Source organism: Prionailurus viverrinus, chromosome X (assembly GCF_022837055.1).
Source record: "Prionailurus viverrinus isolate Anna chromosome X, UM_Priviv_1.0, whole genome shotgun sequence".
Classification (NCBI taxonomy): domain Eukaryota; kingdom Metazoa; phylum Chordata; class Mammalia; order Carnivora; family Felidae; genus Prionailurus; species Prionailurus viverrinus.
The window spans coordinates 35369694-35396928 of record NC_062579.1 but is presented as its reverse complement, the minus strand read 5'-3'; the positions used below and the strand labels follow the sequence as shown (position 1 = coordinate 35396928).

At 48.7% G+C, this 27235-nt stretch overlaps 1 protein-coding gene across 1 annotated transcript; it reads left to right on the top strand.

Moving 5' to 3' along the window:
• Positions 1-26761, top strand: NDP (norrin cystine knot growth factor NDP). Its single transcript, XM_047844345.1, has 3 exons — positions 1-273; positions 14857-15236; positions 25478-26761. The coding sequence occupies exons 2-3, from the start codon at positions 15063-15065 to the stop codon at positions 25703-25705; spliced, it is 402 nt and encodes a 133-aa protein (XP_047700301.1). The 5' UTR covers positions 1-273; positions 14857-15062; the 3' UTR covers positions 25706-26761.
• Positions 26762-27235: the final 474 nt, after the last annotated feature.

The window sequence follows — 27235 nt, the reverse complement described above, 5'->3', positions numbered from 1 at the left end:
TTTGCTAGTGCGCTGCTGCGGCCGCACGCCTGATTGATATATGACTGCAATGGCACTTTTCCATTTGACATTCTCTCTCTCTCTCTCCCTCTCCCTCTCCCTCTCTCTCTCCCTGTGTCGCTTAAACAACAGTCCTAACTTTTGTGTGTTGCAAATATAAAAGGCAAGCCATGTGACAGAGGGACAGAAGAACAAAAGCATTTGGAAGTAACAGGACCTCTTTCTAGCTCTCAGAAAAGTCTGAGAAGAAAGGAGCCCTACGTTTCCCCCAAGGTAAGCAGGAAAAACAAACGCTGACGGCTTGCCTAGGAAATTGCTTCTTTCCAAACCGACCATTTCATCCTCCTCTCAGACAAAGAGACAACCTTTAAATACCACTTAAATTTGCATTACTTGAATTTGCATTAATCGGTAGCATGCTAGCATTGTGGGTTTTTTTTTTTTTTTTTTTTTTTAAATGAACGGGTCTTTGAAGTCTGTGACAGAGCCGGGGAGCCTCTCGGAGAGGCTGCTGGAAAATCCCTTTGGGTTTGACCGAAAGAGATTTTATTTTCGAACTCTCTGCGTAGTTCGATGGAACTTTGTAATGGTTCTTATATGTGACCCGGTGAAAGGAGGCTGGGAAGGAGCATTGGGCGACATGGATTCCTGGAGCCCCAGTATCTTCCCCACCGCCCTCATCCCTGTTACAATGGGGGCACTATGAAGGCGGGCAACCCTCCGAGTTTAAAAGCGCACTGTTTACTTTTATTACTACTTCTGTATGCTGCTGATCTCCTGCCAGGGCTCCGCCGGAGTGCTTAGAATGACTTCAAACAATAGGCAACATTTATTTCTAGCTTTCTCTGTCACGCTTTGCAGGAATCCTGTTCCTTTGCACTCTCCTCCCAATGTGCAAGGACTTCGCTTTCCGTAGACGCAGTCTGGAGCGCCGGGGAGAGAGAAGGACGGGTTTACTATAGGATTTTGATTGGGCAAAAAGTCCAAGGAAATGCATGCTGTTTGCCTTGGCCTTATCGCAAAGGGTTATTTTTAGTAGTCAGCTTGTCCCTGCGGCTCGACCGATGCTACACTGTCCGAGCGGTGACCGAGGAAGGATGCTCCCACCAGCGCAGGGACCGGGACCTGTAGGAATGACTCCTACAGACACCTGAGGAATATTCGGAGGGTTCTTTCGAGCTCCTGAATACAAGTTCTCTCTTTAAATGAACAATTGGGCTGTAGGAGGCCTGGGCATAACTCTTTCTTGAGGGACGGGAAGTTTGTGTACAGAATGTTAATGACTCAGAACGCGTTGTAACTGAGGCTCATTGTAATTCACGAGCCCAGATAAACCTGCGTGAAGAGTAGACTCCCTTCTCCAGGGAGATTCAGGTGCAGCAAAGGAAGCTCTCTGGCGAGACGGGAGTCCCACTCCCTTGCCCTTTGTAACTGTCAGTAATAACAGATATGGATGCCGTGAAACCGTCTCTTCGTTTCTAATATTCGTGTATTTTAATTTGCAAGGAGCTGGCTACGGCAAACTGCTCCAACATGTAACGTTAAGTACCTGGTATATTTGAAAATGTGGAGACGCCTGCAATACAGTGTCGGCTGTGGGTGTCAGCCACATACAGCGGGGACTGCAGAATGCTTCTCGAGTGTGTCCTTAGACCAAATGCAAATATCTGCCCATTTCCTTCTCGCCAGTCTGGCTTCTGAAAGTGAACTTTAGGGTCCTATTCAGTTTATGGGGAACTTGCCTGATCTTCTCTAATAACTAGCCTCCCGGGCATTGCTGAGTGGAAATGCAGCTTCTGAATGAGTTCATTTACAACTTTGGGCTATTCGCCGTTTGAGAAAGCCTGAAACGCTACTACGGGTTCTATTGCTATGCAATTTTATGGTGATTTTTTTTAACTACTGCGGTTAACAGAGCCATCAGCTGAGTCGAAACAATAGTCTTCTACTGTTATTCAGGCCGTTGTATGAGAATGTATGAACACAAAATGCAAAGTTTTGCATCATTTACTTTAAAGTACGTTTGGTTCAGGTAAAGGGACAACTGACCGAGGCCTTCTTGAGCGGCTCTGTAACCAAGCAGCTGACACCCACAGATGGAAACATGCCTGTGGAGTTTTCAATCTTAATCCGGGTTCCAGTGACACTGTCAAGGGGAAAATAAATCATTTTTCAATACATTTAACAATTTCCAACTCATTTGTTTTTCCTGGGCCCTTGAAAAATGTGAGTTTCTCGGAATCATAGCCACCAATGGTGGCTGGCAATTTCTACCAGACCTTAAGGACTCAGGATTCAAGTGCTATTATTCTTACTGGTGAATTATTCATTCCATCATTCCTTTAAGAAATTCCGCTAGTCCTGATGGATGCAAAGGTGAATGAGGCATTGTCCCCTGCCTTCATTCTCAGCCTGTATGCCCTCTGCAGTTAGATTTGGGGACTGCGATGGACTTTGCCGACGGGGAAACGGGTCAATGAGTTTCTTGTAACAAAGAGCTATTTCAAATATCTGCTGATACCCAGGCTTACGTGAAATGATTGTCGCTTATCAATGGGTTTTCTTTCCATTTGTGACGAAGGGGTTCCCCTGAGGCCTCTATCACCGGATCTCGGGTACACATCACTCAAAGCTGACAAGGCCCGGACCTTTCCCGCCTGGGTAGAGGAAGCCCGGAAAAAGGGCAGTTAATCCTTTCTCTGCTCCCTTGAGCACACTTTGGAGAGGATCACGTGTTGTCTCTATCATGGATGGCTGTGAGTCACCTACTCAGCGGCTGACATCAGGGCCGCTGGATGAATCACTGAATTAAAAACATGCCCGGAGGAAGATGCTATCACTGTCTCCCACCGCTCACTAGTCCCGCCCCCAGGATCCGAACCAGTGACCTCTGGGGTCTGGCCTAAATTCAAGGGGGCCCCTGGGAAGAAGTTGCCGGAAGTCATTCCCCAAGCCTAGGTCCCAGGCAGAGCCACACGCAGTGTTCCTTTGAAATAAGGCAGTCTTGTGTTTTCTGGCTTTGGTAGGTTACTCGGGGGAGGAAAAAAAAAAAAAACAAAAACACCCTGAAGACAGCATCACCAGAGTCCTTGATTTCGGTCCTTATCAGCAGATAAGCCCCCCGTGGTTGGATTAAAATGCCTCTGACTCCCTGGGGTGCCTGACTCACCCTAGCCAGCCTCAGCTTCTTGGCCAGCGGCCTCTAAGGCCAGGCTCACCTCTTCCCATGACACTCCGCTCCTGCTACTTTGTCCAGGCCACCTCTCCCCCTCCCCCCAACACCCCCCCCCTCCACCCCCAGGCTGGGCCAAGCAGGGGCAGAAGGGATGGGGAGGCAGGTGGAATGACCGAAGTGCTAAAGCAATGGAAGAGAGCTGGGCCATGTGAGGGTGGGTAAGCTCCAGGGCCCAGATCGCTGTGGCCTGCCCTGGGCTGTGATCAGCTGTCATTTCCTCTTTGTGTATGACACTGTGGAACATATTAAAATTTCTCGGGGCTGGTATGTGTGGAATTCCTCTGATGCCCCACCTCACCAACTTACCCGGACAATAAAAGCAAGGTTGTAAGCCTTTGAACAGCTGGCGGGCTATATATTTCCCCGCTTTCTTTCGCATAATCTAATTCAGAAAAGAATCCAGCTAGACTGGCAGTGCCACGTCTGGGCACTTGTTGCCTGCAAGTCCTTCCTCCGCCACCTCCTTCCCGCCCGCCCTGGAATCTTCCTGGGTGGCATGTGGCTTTTATTTTCTTTTGCTCTCCACCACTCACCCCGCCCCCTTTTCCCTGCGCCGGAGCTTCTGCCATTGTGAGCTTGCTCTTCTGCCCTGCCTGAGTTTCCAGACAGCCTGGGTCCGGCTCCATCGGGGGTGGGTGGGGGGGGGGGGGGATGGGGGGGAGAGCAGCCCCGTGAGGTCTGCTAGGATCGGGGGGCTTCTGGAGCCCTTGAGCCGGAACCCACTCGCAGAGAAGAGCAGGGCTCGGCCTGCCCCTCAGGCGGTTGAGAGCGGGGCTGGAGTGACCCCGGGCTGGCGGGGACAGGCATACCATCACAGTGACCCGGCACATCTCCTCCGGCGCAGGGCTGGGGGGTGGACAGCTATGGGAACGCCTGGATGCACTTCGGCCTACATTAAGAGAAATGTGATTATTGTCTGTTCCGGGGACAAGTGGCTTAAAACAAAGCTCCCTGGATCCTCAGGCCCCACTCCGCCCCCTTTCTCCGTCCTTCCCACAGCCGTCCCTTCCCAAGGAAAAAGAAGGACAGACAGGGTTTTTCATTTGGCTAGCACGAGCTTGACTGTCTTTTGGAAACCCAATTGGGCGAAAGGGAGAGGGGAAAAATGGATCCTAGCCGGAGCTGAACTAAAAATGCATGGGGCCGGGGAGATGGGGAGGACTTTTTCTCCCTCCCTCCCTTCCTCCCTTCCTTCCTTCCTTCCTTCCTTCCTTCCTTTTTTTTTCTCTCTCTCTCTCTCCTAACAGCAGAACAACCGTTCGGTTTATGAGTTGCCAATGGAAGGCACTGGACTTCTCAATTAGGCATCCCCATTTAAGAGCCTCATGCAAACCCTTCAAAGATGGGTTTAAAAGCATCCTTGAAAGATGCTGCTAATGTCTTTGGGACCAAAAGGTATCCAAGAGCAATCGACGATGCAGCTTCCTATTCCTTTTCTTTTCCTGGGGGTTTTCGTAGTCTTTTCTGAATTAGCTCAAGTTCATTAAAAGACCCAAAAGGAGAAATTTAACACAGCTGAATGAAAATGAGTCTTTTCCTGTTCGCTTGACAAGGGGTGGGGGGTGGGGGGGGGAGGAAAGAAAGAGAAGAAAGAACCCTCCTCTGCCACTTCTTGGGTTTTAATATGAATTATTCCATACAAGTCCCTAGGCTAGAGGATCTATTTAAAGACGCCTGGCAGCATGAAGGGAGAGGGTAAAAATACAACCGCTCTTTTGTCCATCAAAGGTTTTCTTTGGGAGGACATTAAGAGCATTTCTATTTTCCTGTCTGCCCCTGCCAGTGGCAACGTTCCAGCTGGTAGTACCCACTCCTCACCAGTCAGATCGGCAACCATGAACTTCTGTGTTTGATTCGGGCAGAAGACAAAGGGTGGGGAATCCTTCCGAAACCCCCCAGCGTGTGCAGCGCGGCGGGAGAGGCTGGTATCGAAATGAATGCTGGCTCGCCTGTTCAGGTTGCATGCTGCAAATCCACACACACACACACACACACACACAAACACCCCACGTTTGAGTTTCTGAGGACGATTGTGCCGATGGCTGAGAGTTACACCCCCTAGACCCATTTTCAATCGTCGGACTGTAACACCCTGGATGGGGTTCACAGTCTGGAACAACCGCTTTCTTGTTAGAAAGAGTGCTGACTCAGAAAATTCAAAGAATGGGTAACTTCAGTCGACAATACATCCCCAGTGCTGAGAATCAGGAATTCATCCAATTGGGGTCCGTTTCGCCCTCATGTCAAAATCTGCACAGGAACGCTGACTGGTGGCTTTAAACTGGTTTCTAGAAGGTTTGCAGTGGATGTGTTTCTCTTTTTGTTTTTCTGCAAAAGCTAAGAATTTTTCAGACAATTTTCTCTCTTCCAAGGCCTGGCTCAAGCCCAGCTTTTCCTTTCAAACTGTGATCCAACCAATTGCAGTATCCTTTAAAAATGAAAGGGCAACAGGTTAATACATTCACAAAAGTTGATGAACTGTCAGAATGTCACAATAGCCCTAAACAGGGCGTCCCCTTCAGTCCTGCCATCAATGGGGAATAAAAGCGGGGAGGGAGCCGGGCACGGGAGAAGCAACAAAAGAGAAGGAGGAAGGATTATTTTTGATGTTCAAAATCTGCCACCCCACATTTTCAAATGGCACCATTTCAGAAAAAGAAGCTTCCTTCAGTTTCACCTACTCTCCCCACCACCCCCCCCCCGGAAGAGGGGTTTGAACTCTGAGGTTGCCTTCTTTACTTGGCGTTAGAAAAAGAGGTCAACTCTTCAAGTGAAAAAATATCCCCATCCTCAGCTCTCAGTGAAATGTAGGCACATACGTGCCTAAAATGGACGTGAAAAATCAAAGTCCGATTTTTTTTTTTTTAAAGCACAAGGCGATATTTTAGGACTTGATACATGTCTGTGATTTTTTTTTTCTTTCCTTCAAACTATGGGAAATTACTCCTTTTCGGAATTTAGATTTTTCTTTAGAGGTTGGAAATCCAAAGGCAGCAGAACGGAATTGTTCAAGGCGGACTGACAATCAAATGCCATGGCTAGCCGTAAGCGTGCGGAGTTTACGCAAAGCCAAAATACAAAGGGAAAACCCACAGCCCAAGGAGTTCAGAATTCTTAGCAATATGGGAGGAAAATGTACCCCGGCGTGTTTTTATTTTCACCTTGCCCCTTTGACGGAAGTCTGCATGGATTACAAGAGGATTGAATTCGGTATTCAAATCCCACCGTTGGGCAGAAAAGGCCATTTGAATGGAGACTGGGAAGAGCGAGTTTGTCCCATTGTTTATGCCCCATTTCTAACTAAGGGCTCTACAGCTGTTAGGTGAGATCAACTACCCACCATTCCAAATCGTTGTTGCGGGTGAGGAGATTCAAACGCAGCTTTGGAAACACTTTGCTGGATACTTTGAAGAAAAGCCAACATACTCATTTGGCTCCAGGGCCAAAGGAGGCCTGTACCCTGAGCTAACATTGGTCACCTCTCTTCTCCTAAGGCCACACCAAAGCCAGCAGTCCAGCGGCAGAGCAAGTATCGAATTGCACCGGCACTAGGGTCCCCAGAACACCTGGTCACCTTTTCTTTCCCGTAGGGAGAGCAGACCTTCATGCTCTGGCAGGACTGAGTCCCCTGGCTTGGGTATCTCAAAACTCTCACCCCTCATGGGAAACCCCCTTCAGGGGAAAGAGTGGGTAACATGTAGGGAATCTTCCCTCTCTGAAATTGAGCTATTTGCAATCGTTGAAAGAGCAGCGGCAGATTTTGAACATAATGGTCGATATAACTAACCGACTTTTAGAGTACACACGGGTAATCAGACTTCATCACTTCCAACCTTCTAGAAACCAGTTTAAAGCCACCAGTCAGCGTTCCTGTGCAGATTTTGACATGAGGGCGAAACGGACCCCAATTGGATGAATTCCTGATTCTCAGCACTGGGGATATATTGTCGACTGAAGTTAAGAGAAGCAACAGAAGAGAGTAGAAACTATAGAAACCCACAGAAGCCCAGCACTGGATCCAAGAGCCATCACCAACAGGCAACTCTTTTAGACCCGAGTCCCCACCCGGGCCTTCAGGAATGTACCTCCCCTAGCATAAAGGTTCTATGGATGCTTTACCAAGCAGAGTGCCTGGCTCTTGACCGCTAGGACCTTATTCATTTTGCATCCGCCAAGAAGACGACCCTTCTAACTAATCTTCCTCTTCTATCCCGAACCAGAGTATCACAGATGGCCCCACCAGGGGATGCCGATCTGGGGCTCAACCTCGGTTTAGGAATAAGGTCATTCGTAGCAAATTCCTATGGCTTCGGTTTGGCTTCAGGCCCCACGTTACGACTTGTTTGGACTTTTCTGCAATCATTAACTTCTGGAGTAAGAAAGGAACCCTTTCTTACTGTAGTACTGCTTCGGGGAAAATGAAGCCCCAAAGCACTTGCTGTACTCTGAGAAGGTAGGATAGAGTTGGAGGATGTTGGAAATGGATAAAACCCCACCAGCATCTAGAGCAGTCCGTTCATTTTGTAGATGAGAAAACTGTGTCCCGGAGAAGGCGAGGGACTTGCTCGGCATCACACAGCCAGTGAGGGGAAGGGTTTCTGGTTTCAGGGGCGCCTGGGTGGCCCGGTCAGTTGAGCGTCTGACTTTGGCTCAGGTCATGATCTTGCAGTTCGTGAGTTCGAGCCCCATGTCGGGCACGCTTCTGTCAGCACAGAGCCTGCTTGGGATCCTCTGTCCCCTTCTCTCTCTGCCCCTTCCCCACTCATGCTGTTTCTTTCTCTCTTTCTCTTTCACACACAAAAAGGATCTTTTAAAAAAAATTCTAAAAATGCTCTTCTGGCTTCAGAATGCAGTGGAATAATTATCTAATATTTCTAACAAATGAGTGCAGAGCACTGGGGCATGGGACACGGAACCCAGGCTGGCAGTGGGTTTGGGGAAGAAGAATTGAAAGCTGTAGGTAAGCGGGAGGTTGACTAACGAGAGGCTCTTCTGGAGGTCCCGAAAATCAGGATTTTTAAGTTTCAGTCAAGTCTCAAGGTCAAGTCCTCCCACACCAGTCCCTCCCCAGACAGTAAAACTATTTAATCCAAGGACACACACACATAGGAGGGGCCACTTGACACTTGACTCATCCTCAGAAATCACTTCTATTCCCAGTCCTTCTTTCTTGCACCCTTCGTTCCTCCGGGATCGTGATTTACTGCCTTTTTCCCACGCTGTGGTCCTCCCCCCGCGCCTTGCTTGTCCCACCACTCCTCTCTCCATCACTGCCACTGCTGCCTTTGGCCATGCGTGGCTAGGAATGCAGGTTGTGAGAACACAGAGTCCCATCCCAGACCGGAAGACTCAGGTCGACTTGCAAAGAAGTTGCCGCCTCTCTCCCAAGGTGCATCGTGGAGGCAGGCGTGGCCTCACACCCCACGCGCCCCGCCCCCCCCCATCGGAGAATAGACATGGGGAGATGACAAGGGCGCGAGCCACACCCTCCCCAGTGACCTTGTGGTTGCCCAGCCTCAGTACCGCTGCCCCCGGGTCAGCCCGGGCTTGACTGCTTGGCTGCTTACTGATGTGCCGCCAGATGGGAATAATATCAAAAACCATTCGTTGAGCGCATGGCATGCTTTATAAAATCCAACATGCTGTTTACAGTTTATAAATTAAGTGCCTTGGGAAGAGGCATCTGACTTATTCTCCAAGGCATCTAGTTGACTAGATCCAATTGGAATTCTTGGAGTTCCTGAAAAGGAGTTACTTAGCATTCACACTCTCTGATTAGACCTAGAATTCTTTCTTTTTCGAAAAGCCTAGGTGTGATGCGTCCTCTCAAGGCAAGCTTTCTTCCACACTTCAGTCTTCTCTTTTTCTTTCTGGCCGTTCCTTTGAGAGAGGCTGTGTGTTCTGCCATGTTTACCCTTACTCGTGCCTGAGAGGCTTGTTTAAAATTTTTTTAAATGTTTTCATTTAGTTTTGAGAGACAGGGAGAGAACATGAGTGGGGGGTGGGCAGAGAGAAAGGGAGACACAGAACCCGAAACAGGTTCCGGGCTCCGAGCGGTCAGCACAGAGCCCTAAATGGGGCTCGAACTCACGAACCGCGAGATCGTGACCGGAGCCAAAGTCGGATGCTCCACCGACTGAGCCACCCTGGCGCCAGGGTTGTTTTAAATGATAGGAAATATCAAATCATTCTGTCTGTTACACTGACGCCATTCCGAAGTCATGATGTTCTATCTGTTTAACTTAATCTTCTTAGAAATGATGCAATGCGTGTTAGATATGAATTAGATGTTAAGAGAGTTGATCCTGGTGTCCAAAAAATTACCCAGGAAACAACAGGCCAAGCCTCTTTGCTCGTAGATGCAGTGAGCTGGAAGAAGGCACCAGAATAGGCCCTATTCCTACCCCCCCCCCCCACCCCGACCCTTAACTGTTATCTGCTAGAGCAAAAGGAGACACATCGTAGGTGCTTAACGAATGTGTGTTAAACACATATTTGTACAAAGAAGCCACAGGAGGGGCGCCTGGATGGCTCAGCCGGTTAAGCGTCCGACTTTGGCTCAGGTCACGGTCTCACGGTTCATGGGTTTGAGCCCTGCGTGGGGCTCTGTGCTGACAGCTCAGAGCCTGGAGCCTGCTTCGGATTCTGGGTCTCCCTCTCCGCCTGCCCCTCTCCCACTCGTGCTCTGTCTCTTTCTCTCTCTCAAAAATAAGTAAAAGGTATTTTAAAAAATTAAAAAAAGAAACGAAAAGAAAGGAGCCACAGGAGGCATTACTTGCATCTATCAATACTGAAAACAGCCTCCGGGTGGGAATATGGATACCCAAGCACTGCCCTCTCTCGCCTGGCAAGCAGGGCAAGAATAAGGCCATTCTTGGCACAGGCCGCTTGTCTTAGCCTGTTGCCGGAATAACTTGCGTGAAACCAGCAGTCCGGCCTCTGCCAGGCAGAAGGTCAGCCCAAGAGTGAGCTGATCTGTGGACACAACACCATCTCTCACCCAGGAGGCTGGGCCCGCTGTAAGCTCTGCTATATTATTTCCCCGAGGATGACAGGTGGGGAAATCTGGGCACCAGTTGTTCTTTTCCACTGGTATCGTTTGGAGGGTAGCTCCAAAGTCGGGCACGCGGGCCTACGTGCCTCTCCTGCCGGCAGAGGCTCTACATCGGAGGGATGAGAATGTGGGCTCTGTACGTCGGCCAAGTCCGTGTCTCAGAGACCGTACCCAGCGCACGGGGCGGCCCTGGAGCTCCTGAGTTCAGCAAGAGAGTCGCTTTCTCATTCAATCCATCGCTGGCCAGGCCGAGGTCCTCAGTCTTGATGGGCAGCATTTGATTTTTGATGCTATGTGGCTTAAAAAAAGAAAGAAAGAAAGAAAGAAAGGAAGAAAGAAAGCAAATTGGAATTAATTTAACTTTGGGAAAAGTGACAGGAGCGCCCTCAAGACAGACATCAATTGCCGCTAAGCCGCGGTAAATCAGGGCTCTCGGGTGATGTCAATTTCCCTCGTTTCCGTGTTCCTCTTCGTGAATGCTTCCCCTGGCCCTGTGCGCTTCTCCCCTATGCACCCGCCACCAACACGGCGTTAGGACAACTTGATTTAACATCGCTCTTTGTTTCAGCATGAGGTTTACTTCTTCCACACGACGGTGGCGGTTCATTCGATTCGAGCACTTCAGGCAAAAATCCCAATGTTAAGTTGCAAGAATCTGACCTTTATGTTTTGAGAGCTCTGTGAGTTCTGTGGCATATGTACATTGCTGCCTGGATTCTTGTTTCGGAGTTTAACATGAAAACTGAACAAAAAGTACCATGCTTTGTGAGTGTGTGGAAATGAAAAATGTATTTCTTATCAGCAGTAAAGCAACATTTTCCCTGTCATGCTTTTATACTTTATTACCACTTCTGGGTTCAGCTTATCTTCAACGAGAAAATCAGATAATAAAGTTACATTTTGTGTGACATTAACTATCTCTTTGCTGTTCTACACTTCCCAGCATTCGTTGGCAAAATACTTTTGCAAAAAGTATCTTTACCTTTTAGGAAAAAAAAAAAAAAAATTCAACTGTGCTTGCAATTCAGGATGTTGCTACTAGGTGGCAGTAGTGCTTAAGAACCAAATGATCCACCAGGAACAATGTTTGACTAAGAAATGAGACTAGCCCGTACGCGGCTCAGTCGGTTGAGCAGCTGAGCGTCCCACTCTTGATTTCGGCTCAGGTCGTGATCCCGGGGTCCTGGGATGGAGCCCTGTATCAGGTTCCATGCTGAGCCTGCTTGAGATTCTCTCTCTCTCTCTCTCTCTCTCTCTCTCCTTCTGCCCCCTCCCCCACTGGTGGTCTCTCTCTCTCTCTCTCTCTCTCTCTCTAAAATTAAAAAAAAAAATTAAAAAAGAGACTAACAGGTCTTCCAATATTTATAAAAGATAAAAATATAATACTACGAAAATACTCAAACTGGCACAAATCATAAGCATCCATTAACTTAATTGCTATTTTTAAGCCAAGTTTTGAAAAGATAAAGTGTAATTTTTTTGAATGAAATTTTGGATGGGCAATACATTTACAAGTTCGGAAATGCACAAAGAAAATAGATGTCTGTATACAGTGAAAAGTCTTCCTCCCATGCCTATCCTCCTGCTGTTGCAAATAGCTCATCGTAGAGCTTCTTGACTACCCTGCCAGAGCGACTCTGTGCCAATATAAATGAACACAAATATATGTTCTTATCACACACAAATTAGTAGAGTCACTGCATCCTTCTTTATACAGTTGCATAGTATTCCATTGTGTGAATGCTGTATAATATATTTAGCCAGTCCCTTGGTGGTGGGTATTTTGTGCAGTGTCCAACTTTATGCCATGACAACCAATGTTGGAGTGAATAGCCATATGCTTGTGTGATCTCACACGGAGGGTAATTCTCAGAAATGGACTAGCTGGGTCTCGACATTCACATCTATAGGGTCTTGTCATTGGATGTTGTTTGCTTGTTTTTTTGTTTGTTTGTTTCTTTGTTTTGTTTGCCATCAAGCTATGGGTTTTTCTTTCATTTTGCTTTGTTCATTTAACCATCGCTGCCGGCCATCGGCTCTGAAGAGAAGTGGCTGGAAGTGGGGAGGGAGGGCCAGGACCAGAATGTCTGCCTTTCCCTTCACCCCTTCACCGCCGATTCCTGGGGGGAAATACCTGTAGGGCTGGAGTGGTAAAAGGAGAAATCTATAAATTCCTTTTCTGAGACTAATTAAGGCTTCAAAGAGACAGCTAACCACTAGGGATAATATAGTCATATTGAAACTCAGGAAATGGTCAGTAATGCTGCAGCTTCTGAACGTTGAACCCTAGAAAGTTCTGGCTCTTTGAGGTGAAATCTTGGTGAGTTTCAGTGTGATGTGCAGCCGAAAAGAAAACAAAAAAAAAATGCTCTTTGTCATTCTTTGCCAGTTTGGAGCTTTAGGCTCAGGTTTGACCAATTTTTTAAAAATAAAAAAATTGGGGGGGGGGGCGCCTGGCTGGCTCAGTTGGTTGAGTGACCGACTTTAGCTCAGGTCATGATCTCACGGTTCATGAGTTCGAGCCCCGCGTCGGGCTCTGTGCGGACGGCTCGGAGCCTGGAGCCTGCTTCGGATTCTGTGCCTCCCTCTTTCTCTGCCCCTCCCTCACTTGCACTCTGTCTCTCTCTGTCTCTCAAAAATAAATAAACATTAAAAAAATTTTTTTAAATAAAAAAATAAATAAAAATTTTAAACTTTATTTATTTATTTTGAGAGAGGCAGAGACAGCGCTAGTGGGGAGGAGCAGAGAGAGAGGGAGACAGAGAATCCCAAGGAAGCTCTGTGCTGCCAGCGCAGGGCTTGAACTCACGAAACCGCCAGATCATGACCTGAGCCAAAACCAAGAGTGGGACGCTTAACCGACTGAGCCACCCAGGCGCCCCAGGTTGATTAGTTTTCATGAGATGTTGCCATTAGCAAGCTCATAAAAGAAAGTGGTGCAAAGTCGTGTGAAGATATGGTCTTACCTTTAGGACTGCCTTCTACATTTGGAGAGGGTGGTGACTGAATCTGTGCATATCAGGCGGGGCCATTTTAGAACAAGAGGGGACTGTAGGCGCCATCTTTTCCAACTCTCTTACTCTACAGATGGGGAAACTGAGGCCAGACCAGTTGAAATGCCCTGTGCAAGGTCTCCCAGCTAATCGATGGCAGTGCTCCAGCCCAGGTGCGTCTCCTCATTACTGGTCCCTGCCCGTCCTGCCATTTATAGGATTTCCCAGAAACACTCGCGATGAGATTATGCCATCACCAGGGATGCCGTTCTCTGAAACGGCCCTTTGTCACATACACTTTTCAGCCTGGGATCCCCCACCCCCCCACTCACAAGAGAGCTAACTGAAGCTAAGTGGGTCTGGGGCCATTCTATTGGAGCAAAACGAATTGACTTACGGGGACTTGAACTTCTTATCTGGATCTTACCATTACTTTGCCCTGTTTATTTGGACTGGCCATAAGTAGGAAGTTAAAAAAAATGTACCATGAAGAAAATAATCAAACTCTTATCTGAAATACCTTTTGAAAGTTTGTCTGAAGCAAATTTTGGGGCGCCTGGGTGGCTCAGTCGGTTAAGCCTCCGACTTGGGCTCAGGTCATGATCACGCGGTCTGTGAGCTCGAGCCCCGCGTTGGACTCTGTGCTGACAGCTCGGAGCCTGGAGCCTGCTTCACATTCTGTGTCTCCCTCTCTCTCTGCCCTTCCCCTGCTCGTGCTCTGTCTCTCTCTGTTTCTCAATAATAAATAAACCTTAAAGAAATATATATATTAAAAAAAAAAAAAGCACAAAGCAAATGCCAGGACAACTGGTATACCCTGATCCCATCGTAATGGTAAGCGTTTGCTCTGACGACCGCTTACTTTGTCACATTATACCAGGTGCTCAGGCTACAGAGGCTCTGCGGAAACGTGTGACTCTTTGGCAAATAACGCGGGTGTCGCTTTAACCACACTGGGGGCCGGCGCGCATAATGTGTATTTCAGATGCACTTTGTCATTGATGCTGGGTGGCACGGGGCTTCAAACGAAAACAGGATGGGCCCAGAGCACAGAAGGGGAAAACTAGGTGGGTGGACTAGGAAATGAAAACTGAGCTGCTTTCCCCTGGGACGCGGCCTGTGTTCATTCGGCCTGGCCTGCCTCCTTTCTGGTCCTGTGCGCTTGACGTGGCCACCAGAGCTCACTGAGAAGCTGGATAGACCCTCCCGCCCCCACCAGCCAGGGATGGGGACGGGACCACCCGTATTCAGTTACGCTGGGGCCAGAACCACATGTTTCATCTTGACCGTGAGTTCAAACTATCCTTGCTCCTAGAAACGTGGGGCTCCGGCAACTGAAATCAACATGTGCTTTCCTGAAACCATTGCGTCCACCTCCCAATGGCTTTACATACGTAGCACAAGCTATGGGGCGGGAGCTGGTAGGATGAAGGACAGCCCGTGCTAATGGCACTCTGGAAACCGATACTCTTTCCTCAAAACGACATGGAAAAATTCTACTCAATACCTCCTGGGCTCCATTCGTTTTTCTGGGTAAATGTTTCCGGGGAAAACCATTTCTGTTTTCATTCCAGCTGTGCGGCAGATATCGTGAGGGTGGATTGCAAGTGGAAAGAGTGAGACCCGACTCCGACACACAAAGGACAATGACAACCAGAAAGCTCCGGCCAGATCGTGCCCTTTGCTGGGAAGGAACTGGATCCTAGGGGGAGAAGGCATTGCCAATCTTTAGTCCTCTGCCTCCCTCTGCTGTTCCTTTTGAGAAGTTTTCCTTACGACAATGAGAAATCATGCACTCGCTGCATCTTTTTCTATGCTCTCCCTGCTGGCGCTGATGGGAGATACAGACAGCAAAACGGACAGCTCGTTCATGATCGACTCGGACCCTCTGCGCTGCATGAGGCACCACTATGTTGATTCTATCAGTCACCCGTTGTACAAGTGTAGCTCAAAGGTAAGACGAAGGGCTCGGTGAAGGTGGTGCGACTTCCCAGAGTCGGGAGAGGAGCCGTATTCCTTTGTCAGGGGCTGCAGAACCATGATCGTAGTCCAAACCTGAGCTAGATGGCTGGCCTACGGGGCTTGCGGGAGAATCGTGCTTTTCCTGCTTTTCGGGTTTCCCAGCATGCTTTGGACCTTTGTCAGTAAAGCCGCCTAATTGACCGTGTGCACACCCAGGCAGCTTCTCTCCTTTCAGGCTGCTCAAAGTCCATAGGAAAGGCCGGAAGGTTCTCCCAAGGAAATTGTTGCTAAGCACGGGGGAGAGAGGTGTGTTTCGTCCCTGGCTGTGAAATTCACGAGCAGTAATGTTCTTTATTGACAAAGAAAAGTAGACTAGAGGCGCCTGGGTGGCTCAGTCGGTTAAGCATCTGACTCTTGATCTCGGCTCGGGTCACGTTCTCACGGTTCGTGGGTTCGAGCCCCGCATCGGGCTCTGCGCTGACAGCATGGAGCCTGCTTGGGATGCTCCCTCTCACTCTCTTTCTGCCCCTCCCCTGTTCTCTCTCTCTCTCTCTCTCTCCCTCTCTCTTTCAAAATAAATAAGTTCACTGGCAATAAAGAGGAAACAGAGGCAAGAAATGTGGTTGAGCAGCAAATCGTACTTCTCAGGGGGACTCTTCAAAGCCATGCCTGATGACATAGCTGCTCACCGGCCTCGTGGCCCAAACCTTTCTCCGCCTGCCACGTTTACGTTACGATGATTTCGAAAGATAAGTGGCAGTTTGATCATTTATCATTCTTACGTGGATTATCCAAACCATTCTTGTCTGGAGTAGGTTGTATGCTCATTTGTGGAGGCATCCTGTGCGGGTAATGTCTCAGTGTTGGGACGAGGCGTGAGAAGGGGTACCATGCTTCAAAGGCCACCGACAGTGGCCGGCCACCTGGACCACCCAGAAGGGAGGCACGTAGTAGCGAAGAACAGACTCAGACTGAAAAATGTCACGACCGTCACTGCCCCCAGTCACATGAATGAAATGTGCCCACATTTGGTAAATAGGAATCCTTTTAGCCCAACCTCAGAGATTTTCACTGCAGTCCTGAGACCAAAACCGCTTAAGCATTCTCATATGGCAAGTATTTTTTAAATTACCAGTATAATTAAGAAGTTTGGGTAATATCAACCACGAGAATTAAGACCATATAAGTTAATGTCCCTACCCTCCATTTAAGAACATTATGACTTCTGTCTGCCTTTAAAATTTCCATCACTTCTCTGATTACACCTCGATGATAATGGCTTGTTTTAGTTTGGGGGAATCAGAATTTGAGTTAAATCATTTTACCCATTATATTAATAAGATCTAGGACTGTGGGAAAAATAGAGAGCCTTTCCACTTAAAAACTTTCTGGCTCTCATTTGTAGTTATAGAACTAAAAAAAAAAAGGAGTAAACAGATAAACTTACATTTTTGCAAGATTGCAATCCCTTCTTAGGGGGGAAAAAAAACTAAAGCAAATTGAGGGAAAAAAGTCGGGACCTGTTTTTACAACTGTGATTGCTCAAAGACTGTGGGCCTCAGCAATTATTAGCTTCTCCTCCACTAGTATTTGAAAGAAGAGATGCCATGAACTTGAGCCCCACACACTCACGGTGCTGCAGCACGATTCCCAGACACAAACTTTGGCCCACCTTTGTTCACGTCTGTTTCTTCCAGAATGCCACGATAAATAGCACAAACTTGTGATAGTAGCAGAAATGTTTGTAGTTCTGTGGGAACAATCTGTTTCCAAACATCCCAAACTATGTCAGATATAGCAATATTATTATGTAAATGGTGCACGTAATTATAAACCTTTTTTTCTCGGCCTTAAAATATGCCTGGCAGAATCTGAACCACCCAGACCTTTTCTGGATTAGATTTGCTCTATGTGTCCAGGAACAAAAACTGGTTTTCATTTTTATTTTATTTTATTTTATTTTATTTTATTTTATTTTATTTTTTTGGTTTTCATTTTTAAATATTCTATAATTCTTGACTCTCACAGACTCAGGCTGGTCTTCTTTCTAATGGGTCTCGTTAACGAAACTGTTCGTCGTGACAGACTCGGGATAAAACCTTTAGCCTGTGTCTAGAAAACAGGCACCAAGGGTTTTTACAGTGGAGGAGACCAGGCTAGATCTTTCCTCTCTGTGAAAAGCATCCGTCCACATGCTGTTCAAAGACTGTTATTTACTAGACACATGTCTACCGTTGGCCTGTTGCTTGTTAATACTTCCTGACTTACATTTATCCCACTGTCTGGCCTTGGGAAGACAGGTGAACGGGAAAGTGCGAGCCAGGCTTAGGGGAGGGAGAGCATCTCATAATATATGATCTCATCATTGCCAGAAAACCCATGTTCGAAGGCATTACCGATCCCATTTTAACGGTAGGGAAAACTGAAACCCTAAAAAAGTACTCAGGGGCGCCTGGGTGGCTCAGTCGGTTACACGTCCGACTTCGACTCAGGTCACGATCTCATGGTTTGCGGGTTCGAGCCCCGCGTGGGGCTCTGTGCTGATGGCTCGCAGCCTGGAGCCTGCTTCGGATTCTGTGTTTCCCTCCCTCTCTGCCCCTCCCCTGCTCTCTCTCCTTCTCTCAAAAATCAAATTTAAAAAAAAAACTAAAAAGTGTAAAAACGTATTCAGCATAGATTCCTTGTTTAGTCCAAGAGTGAAAGTGCCTGTTTCAGATCATTTCTTTCGACCGCTGGGATCTTCATGTTGGAAAATTGCAAGTAGAATGGAGAAGGCACTTTTTAAAAAAAATTTTTTTAACGTTTATTTATTTTTGGGACAGAGAGAGACAGAGCATGAACGGGGGAGGGGCAGAGAGAGAGGGAGACACAGAATCGGAAGCAGGCTCCAGGCTCTGAGCCATCAGCCCAGAGCCCGACGCGGGGCTCGAACTCACGGACCGCGAGATCATGACCTGAGCTGAAGTCGGATGCTTAATCGACTGAGCCACCCAGGCGCCCCTGGAGAAGCCACTATTTCGAAGTCCAGGCTCAGCTTCGGATCCACGGGAGATAGTGATTTCTACTCTGCAATGTTTCTAGAAAATAGGAAGAATAGTGGGAGTCTTCCATGAGCCTATCTGATCCCCATTGCCCTGAGTTCCAGAGGCCTGGCGCCCATCGCCTAGCAGTTCAGGAAAGGGCCGTGATGGAGTCCGGCAGAGAAGACTGGCCACCGTGGTCCACCAGGGAGGTCAATGTGGCCACAGATTAAGATGTGCCTGCTAGCTTTCGGGGGTGACACTTCCTAGGACTGGGTACAAAGGATCCTGGGAGTGGCAGGTTCACTGACAGTCTTCCCTGACATTCTGGGTGCGTAAAGGCTCTAGAGCGAACAGGCAGAAGGTCAGTGGTTAGTGGAATCTTGAAGGGAGCTGAGGCATCTCAGACTTTGAAGTGAGAGGGAGCCGGTTTCCTATTCCAGCTCCACAGTGCGCCCAATGGGTGACTTTGGGAGAAGTGAAGTAGTTCTTGGGTGCCTCGACTTGTTCCCACGTAAACTGGAGCCAGTGCCGCCTATCTGAAGGTGGGGTGTGGATGGGCATGGGTGATGATGTTTGCCAAGCACGCGGCACGGTGTCGGGCATATCATAGACGTTAAGAAACGATGTTATGATCTCGATGATGAAGTTATGCACCGGACAGGTGTTCAGACTCACTTTTCTATTTCAGTCACTACTAAGACCTCAATAACGGTTGGGATCTCGGATAGCCTTAAAGGATTAGGAAAACGAACCTCATTGGGGTTCTGGTTTAGCACGGAAACCTGGCGGGGGTGGGGAGAGCGTGCCGAAAAGCAACGTAAGCGTAAGCCATCACGCTGGCTGCTAAGAGTGGGGATAAGAGCAGAAGAGAGGCAGATCCCGCCGTCTGACCTCCCTTCCCAGGTGAGTGGAGGAGGGCGGGGCCGGTTCTGGATTCGAGCCAGGGAGGGGTTTTCAGGAACCGAGGCTGGAAGGCAAGCTGGTAGGGGAGGCCTGTGAAGTCGGAGCTGGGAGATGGTGGCCCCGCAGGGACATGGGACCAGGGCAGACGGCTGTCTGAACTCAAGGGCCACAGGCCCAGCAGCCGAGGAGAAGGACAGTTCAGGGGATAAAGCCTGGGAAAATTCCCAGGGGTAAAGGGGCCTGGCAGGCCAAGGGTTATGCCTTGGGATTCGGAGGGAGCTGTTAGGTTCTCTCTCCCAGTGCCGCCCAGGAAGCTCATACTGTGGTAGAAGACATAGGGAGAGTCCGGAATATTGAACTTATAACACAATCACACAATCAACTCTTGGAGAGATAAGACTTCTTTTTTTTTCTTATTTTGTATTAAAAAAAATTTTTTTTTCAACGTTTATTTATTTGAGAGAGACAGAGCATGAACGGGGGAGGGGCAGAGAGAGAGGGAGACACAGAATCGGAAACAGGCTCCAGGCTCTGAGCCATCAGCCCAGAGCCTGACGCGGGGCTCGAACTCACGGACCGCGAGATCGTGACCTGGCTGAAGTCGGACGCTTAACCGACTGCGCCACCCAGGCGCCCCCTTATTTTGTATTTTTTTTTTTTTTTTTTTAACGTTTATTTATTTTTGGGACAGAGAGAGACAGAGCATGAATGGGGGAGGGGCAGAGAGAGAGGGAGACACAGAATCGGAAACAGGCTCCAGGCTCTGAGCCATCAGCCCAGAGCCCGACACGGGGCTCGAACTCACGGACCGCGAGATCGTGACCTGGCTGAAGTCGGACGCTTAACCGACTGCGCCACCCAGGCGCCCCTTATTTTGTATTTTTAATGTCTGTTATTATTTGTGTGTGTGTGTGTGTGTGTGAGAGAGAGAGAGAGAGAGAGAGAGAGAGAAAGAGAGAGAAAGAGCAGGGGAGGGGCAGAGAGAGAGGGAGACACAGAATCAGAAGCGGGTTCCAGGCTCCGAGCTGTCAGCACAGAGCCCGTCGCAGGGCTCGAACTCACAGACCGTGAGATCATGACCTGAGCCGAAGTCGGACACTTCACCGACTGAGCCACCCAGACGCCCCAGGACTTGTTTTGGGGTTTTTTGTTTTTTTGTTTTTTTGTTTTTTAAGGAATGATTTTATCCTGAATGCCCACTACGTACAGGCACCGTGGCCGGTACTGGAGGCACAAAAATCAGGGGGAAAAGAAGACAGCATTTTTTACCGTCGTAATGCTTTTAAGTAAATGGGGTATAGAGGGAAGGGCAATGCTCTGTGTGCAAAGGTTTCGCAACTGTTTCAGCTGTGACCAGAGTGAAGGGGACCAGATCCCATCATTCCCCATGCTGCTTCATTCCTCTGGTTGCAATTTTGCTGACACCCTCAGCCGGGCACGGACCCTTTGGGGGTTGACCTGGGTGCCTGGAGATGAGCTGAATAGTCATTTATTGAGGGTGCCCGGGAGGGCAGAAATGGGTCTCCAGGAGGTGCCAGGGAATAAGGGGTATGTCGTGTTCACTGCTGAGAAAAAAGGCAAAAAAAGAAAAAGAAAAAAATAGTTTCTCACTTAACTGAGGCAAAATAGCCAAAATCCGGTTTTAGCATAGGATGTTTTGTGTGCAAAGTCTTTTTTTTTTTTTAAGTTTATTTAGTTATTGAGAGAGAGAGAGAGAGAGGGCAGGATAGGGGCAGAGAGAGAGGAGAGAGAGAATCCCAAGCAGGAGCTGCACTGTCGGTACAAAACCCGATGCAGGGCTCGAACTCACGAACTGTGAGACCTGATCAGGACTTGAGCCAGGATCGAGAGTCGGACGCTTAACCGACTGAGCCACCCAGGCGCCCCATCTGTGGGCAAAGTATTTATTCTGTGTCTTTATTCTGAAACCGATGAAGACACCTCGTCAGTCATGGCCTGAGCCAGGAATTCACAGGGGTTCCACATGACAGACGAGGAAAGTGGCTTTGGCAACGGTAAGAATCTTTCAACAAGGAGCGATGAAAACCATCTGTGGTTGGGTTTTCTCTCACTCAGAAGATAGGTGTATACAGCAGGAGAGGACACAACTGCCCAAGACATACGGGCAAGTCTCCGGGTGCAATCCTTGGTCGCGACCCAGGAATCACAGCAGGCTGTAACCCTCACGCTGTAGCCTGAACTTGCCCATGACCACCTGGAGCAACTCGCTGAGGTTGACAGGGGCTTGACAGGCTGACTGTCATGGTTAGGACGGAGGGCTCAGCAATGAAGCTGTCTCTGTTCAGCATTCTGACCCTCCGTTATACAGCTATGTGATTTCAGGCCAGTGACTTATCCTCTGCCTTTTCAGTGCTTCATTTGTAAATTGGGGAAGGCTTAGCTTTTGAGATGGCTGTTAAGAATGAGATTGCACATGACGGGCTTGGCACAGAGCCTGGAGCCTGCTAAATGTTCAATACGTGTTATATATCGTCATCATTACTGTTCTGTTACTATTACCCGAGGGCCTTGCATTCCCCTTAGCCCCAGCCCACGGAAATCAGATGACAACAGGAAGGAGCCCACAGCTCTGTTAGTATTAGAAAGAGCTGGCCACATCCAGCGGGAGCCAAGTGACTCTAAGGTTGGGGGGCTCCCAAGGGACCGCTGGAGAAGTCGCCTAGCTTCCCAGAATCAGGCCACTTGTCTGGGGAACATAAGACAGCAAACATTAAACTGGACCCAAAGCAGATAATGTGTGTCTGTCACCCTCCTGAGCTGTGAGACATCAACAGAAGGTCAACGAGCACCAACCAACTGTTGAAGCTTCTCCTTTAATGGTGGAGCCCCGTGCGGGCTCGCTGGCAAAACGAGGTCGTTTCCTGATTTCGCAAAGGAGTCGTGTGGATGCCCTTTGTTAGGAGCAGTTGAGTGCACAGTGAAGAGTCTTCCCGTGTTAGTAAGACACGGCCAAGTCCCCCAGGCATGAGGGGGGTGCGTCTGACCCGCAAACTGGATTTTGGCGGGTGAACTGATGTTTGAAGGTGGTGAAGGTTTGTTGAACCGAAGGGTGAGTGGGTTAAGGAGTTAGACACTGTGTGGTGTGGTACCATCCAAGGAGTTTCTGGGAGTCCCCAGAAGTCCCCCAATCGCTGGACGATGGAACCGGGGGAGGGTCTCGGTAGCGGAGGGGATATTATTTAGGAGGGCACTTTCACCATTCAGCTCTGCGTAAGCTCGGAGGTGGTGATGCTATCTCCCAAGAAGTTCATAAGAAAAAGGGCAGACTCCTATGCTTTTGATCGGGTTAGGGCTCCCAGAATCAGGTCAAAGTAGATGAGAGAAGGGTGGGAGCTGGCTCATGCTTCAGGGAAACATTTTGCTATGATTTAGACCCCGGGGGGGGTTGGTTTTGGACAGACCCGGGTTTGATTCCAGCTCTGCCTTTCACCAGATATGTGAGTTTGGGCAAGTTACTTAAACTCTCTAAAGCCTCGGTTTCCTCATCGATAATAATACTACAGATAATAATAGTACCCCAGCAGGGGAATGTTACGAGGAGTAAATGAGATTGTAAGTGTTGTAAGCACTCAGTAAATGTTAGCTGCCATTATTATTATTGGCTAAATGACTGCTGTCTAGTGGCCCATCTAGTGTGGAACCTGTCAGACTCTCCCACTTTGCTACTCAAAGCGTGGACGTTCAGCAGTACCGACATCAACCAGAATCCGACGAGAAATGCAGGCTCTCCGGCCTCGGCCGGAACTACTCAGTCACAATCTGCGTTTTAGCAAGATCCCCAGCTGATTGACATGCCCATTATAGTTTGAGAAGCTCTGGCCTGGCAGAGGTGAGAAGATCCTCGTGAAAGCCATAAAACAGGCGAGGCACGGCCGAGAGCGAGCCTGGAAAAGCAGACATTTATCCCTTCCATCCCGTAATGACACTCGTTTCTCGATCTTCCCTTCCAAGCTCCCGGCTGTACCCCTCCAACGCACATTCACAAAACAAAGCTAGACTTTTATAGCATTTCCAGCGTTGTGATGGGATCTATATACTGGAAATCTCCCAGAGGGGAGATTTGCACGTGTGTGTCGAGACCATCAAGGGCCCCGATAATTCTTTCATAGTGTCTTCTTCGAGGAAAGGGCATCTGAACGTGGCAATGGAGGATAGCCGGGATTTCATGAAGCAGAGCTAGGAGGAAAGGGCATTCCTGAGAGACGAAAGACACAAGCGAAGGCAAGAGGCAGGGAAATTCAGGGCGGTTCCCTGAACTCCTAACTGATTAGGCTGGATCAGAACAGGGAGTGGGTGATGACAATGAGACAAGTTTTAAGTAAGACTGGAAAGATGTGACATCCGGGTCACAGAGGATCTTAATACCCTTTCAGGATCTGGGGTTTTATTCTGAAGGCTGGAGGCAGCCACCGAATGCGTTTATGGCACATGTCTGTGCGTTCTCCTTGCGCAAAAATCCAGCTGCGGAGAGAGGGGGATCCATTGGAGGTGGTCTCGGGGTCTTTTCAGCGCTGGAGTTCTTGTCCTTCAGAAAGAGCCGAAGGTGGAGCTTGAGACCCTTGAACACGTTTAGTGAAATCACGGTCAGGTTAGTGCTTCTACCAATGGCCCAACGTTGCTGACTTGGTCGTTTTATGGACAGTGTTAATTGCATGGTCATCCAAGGTCTACATTCAGTTCACCTGCATTTGCATCATTCGGGTATGATGCACCACCATGTCCGTGCCCCTTTGAATTAAATCTGTGGACACGGATTCACTACATTCATCTGGACTGAAATTGGACCTCTGAAGACTTCCGTCTGGGGAGGTGATCTCTGAATATTGCTTAATCTGCCTAGGAGATGACCCGCATTAGAGATGGGCACATTTAGAAGACCTTGGAATCCCTCTCATTAGAGGGATGGGGTGGGCACCAGAGACTGGCCCGTGTGCTGCTGATTTATGGCATAATCTCTCAAAACCTATTTCAGGTCCTGTCTGTTTTGCCTATCAACGGGCAGGCAGGATGGCACCAACGCTTTCATAAAACCGAGACGGTTTATAGCTGCCATTTCCTCTCTGCCCCTGCGATCTTTCAGAGAAAAGAAATCAATAGGTCCTACCCCCCACTTCACCAAGCCCAGCTGGTCGCTTCCTAGCAACTCGTATCCTCTTGCGGGATTCATCCGAGCATCTTCTTCGATAATGGGGCTGATCGTCTATAGTTACCAGAAGTCATCTTGGATTCCTTTGAGAAAGATGAGCAGGCCATGTCTTTCTTTTAATTCTTCTCTCTTTAATGCTTATTTATTTTTGAGAGAGAAAGAGCGAGTGTGCATGAGTGCGGGAGGGGCAGAGAGAGAGGGACAGAGAAAATCCTGAGCAGGCTCCCCACTGTCAGCTCAGAGCCCGATGCGGGGTTCAAACTCACAAACCATGAGCTCGTGACCTGGGCCAAGATCAAGAGTCAGATGCTTAACAGACCGACACCCCCCCAGTGCCCCTTCTTTTTTAATTCTTAGTGAATCAAGCTCCCCACCCTACCCTACCCATGTCTGCCACTGCCAGGATCCCGGGATTTATGTACGGGAGACATAAATGAGCTCACTCCATCCCCGTGAGCTGGATGCTTGTGTCCATCGTTCCGAGCATAACCTTGGTAGTTTGCATCGGACTCTTAAAGGAGACTTTTTACTAAAGCCAGGGAAAGAGCCACTAGAGAGAACACACAGCCTCTGTTACTTCAGCCCAACCTTTATTGTCACCCTAACCTACCTTCGGAAATGGAGATGGTCAGAATGGTAATTTGCCATAAATGACTCTAAGATTGGGTTGTGCAACTCTCAGGGTCCTTCGGTGTATATAAGCCCAGAAGTGTGATTCCAGGGCCCCAAACGTACGCTGTTTCTGTTTCATTCTCTTGTTTCAAAACATATATTTTTTTTAAATGTTTACTTATTTTTGAGAGAGGGAGAGAGAGACAGAGTGCGAGTGGGGGAGGAACAGAGAGAGAGAGGGAGACACAGAATCTGAATCTGAAACAGGCTCCAGGCTCTGAGCTGTCAGCACAGAGCCCGACACGGGGCTCGAACTCACGGACCGTGAGATCATGACCCGAGCCGGAGTCGGACGCTCAGTCGACTGGGTCACCCAGGCGCCCCTTGCCCGGTGATTCTAATGTGCAAGCGGGGCTGGGAGCCGCTGGTGTCATCCAGCGGGAATTGGCCAAGGGTGTTAGGATGCTGCGGGACCCGGCTGAGGTTTTGGCACCCCCCACAGGGTAACCATTTCCCTTCTCTCCCCAGATGGTGCTTCTGGCCAGGTGCGAGGGGCACTGCAGCCAGGCGTCACGCTCGGAGCCCCTGGTGTCCTTCAGCACTGTCCTCAAGCAGCCCTTCCGCTCCTCCTGTCACTGCTGCCGGCCCCAGACCTCCAAGCTAAAAGCACTGCGGCTGCGCTGCTCCGGGGGCATGAGGCTCACAGCCACCTACCGGTACATCCTCTCCTGTCACTGCGAGGAGTGCGGCTCCTGAGACCGGCCGCTCAGCGGCTTCTGGACGAGACATCCTCCTCCCTCGCCGAGGCAGATCATCCAGCCAGGGAGAAGGACTGGCAAGAAAAGAGTTAAGGAGGAAAAAACCCCCAAAAGATGCAGCAATTCCCATGGGATTCTGCATATTCTAGTAATAAAGACTCTCCATGCTTGTTGACAGAGAGACAGAGAGAGAGAGAGAGAGAGAGAGAGAGAGATGCTCTGGGAACTTGGTTTCCATCCCCGTCTCATTTCCGTGGTACAATTTCTTTCGGTTCCTTTTCAGATTCAGGCATCCCCCCACCCCCCCTCCCCCTGCCTTGGCACTGAATGCCGTTTGGGTCTCCAACAATTCAGCGTCAGTCGGGAACAGTGGGCCCCCGTGCAAGCGTGGGTCAGGCCGTCACTTGTTGGGGGCGCGTTGGGGACGCATTCGCCTCGGAAAGCAGGAAAGCGCAACCCTTTCCGCGATCCCGCCTGGCTCTCTTGCGCTCCGGTCTTTATCTTGCCATTTGGTCTCAGGTCGCCACCCCTGCTCAAGGTTACCCATTTCAAATTGCAGGTACCGAGCATGTGGATGTGCGTAGCCAGGCTCACTCGCAGCCGGCTAACCAACATTAAAATAGCTAACAAACGGATGCTGGAACTCCCGAGAGCGGTAATTATCGTTCCGAAATAACTCCTGGGAAGTAAAGGTGGCTTAAGGAATTCGTCACCCGAAGGCTCTTGCAGATAAATTACGGTAGAATTTTGAAAGGGAGCAGACTCTTAAAGACCTGCACAAATACGGATCCTGCACTGACTTGGAAAAAGGCATACACGTACTAGTGGCATGGAGAACATACTATACTCATGCATGCAAATTAGACAACTCAAGTATGAATCTATTTGTGGGTGTGCTATAGTTTTAGCCATGTTCTGGACATCATTCTCAACCATCCACTTGTCCGTGTGAAGCTTGCTGCCCCGAAGGCAGCCTGACTCATCCTCGGAACATTTGGCTCAAATATATTTTGGTCCTTGAGACTCAAAATTTGAGTTATTCCCATGTTGTGAAATAAAAAGACAGTATCTTCAAGATTTTGACCGTGTTCGTGTTTTTTTCCTACTAAATATCCTACTATAATGCATGCCCGACGGTGTGTGTGTGTGTGTGTGTGTGTGGAAGGAGGTCCAGAAAAAGAGAAAGATAGGGTTCTAGAATGCACGGTGAGGACATTTTTTGAAATTTTGTCGTACAAAAGAATTAAATTTAATATGTAAAGTTACAATGGTTATGATCCTTAACTGATTATCCTTAACTATACTCGGGTGATGGAGGCTTAGGGAACTTGGCTTTTAGTTTCAGAAATTAACTTATTGAATCAACATAAAATCTGATGCATTCCGGCTTCTTTGGGCACTATGGAATGAAATAGAGGTCATTTTCTTTAAGTTTATATAGTTATTTTGAGAGAGACAGAGACAGCACCAGCGGAAGAAGGGCAGAGAGAAAGGGAGAGAGAGAGAATCCCAAGCAGGCTCTGCACCA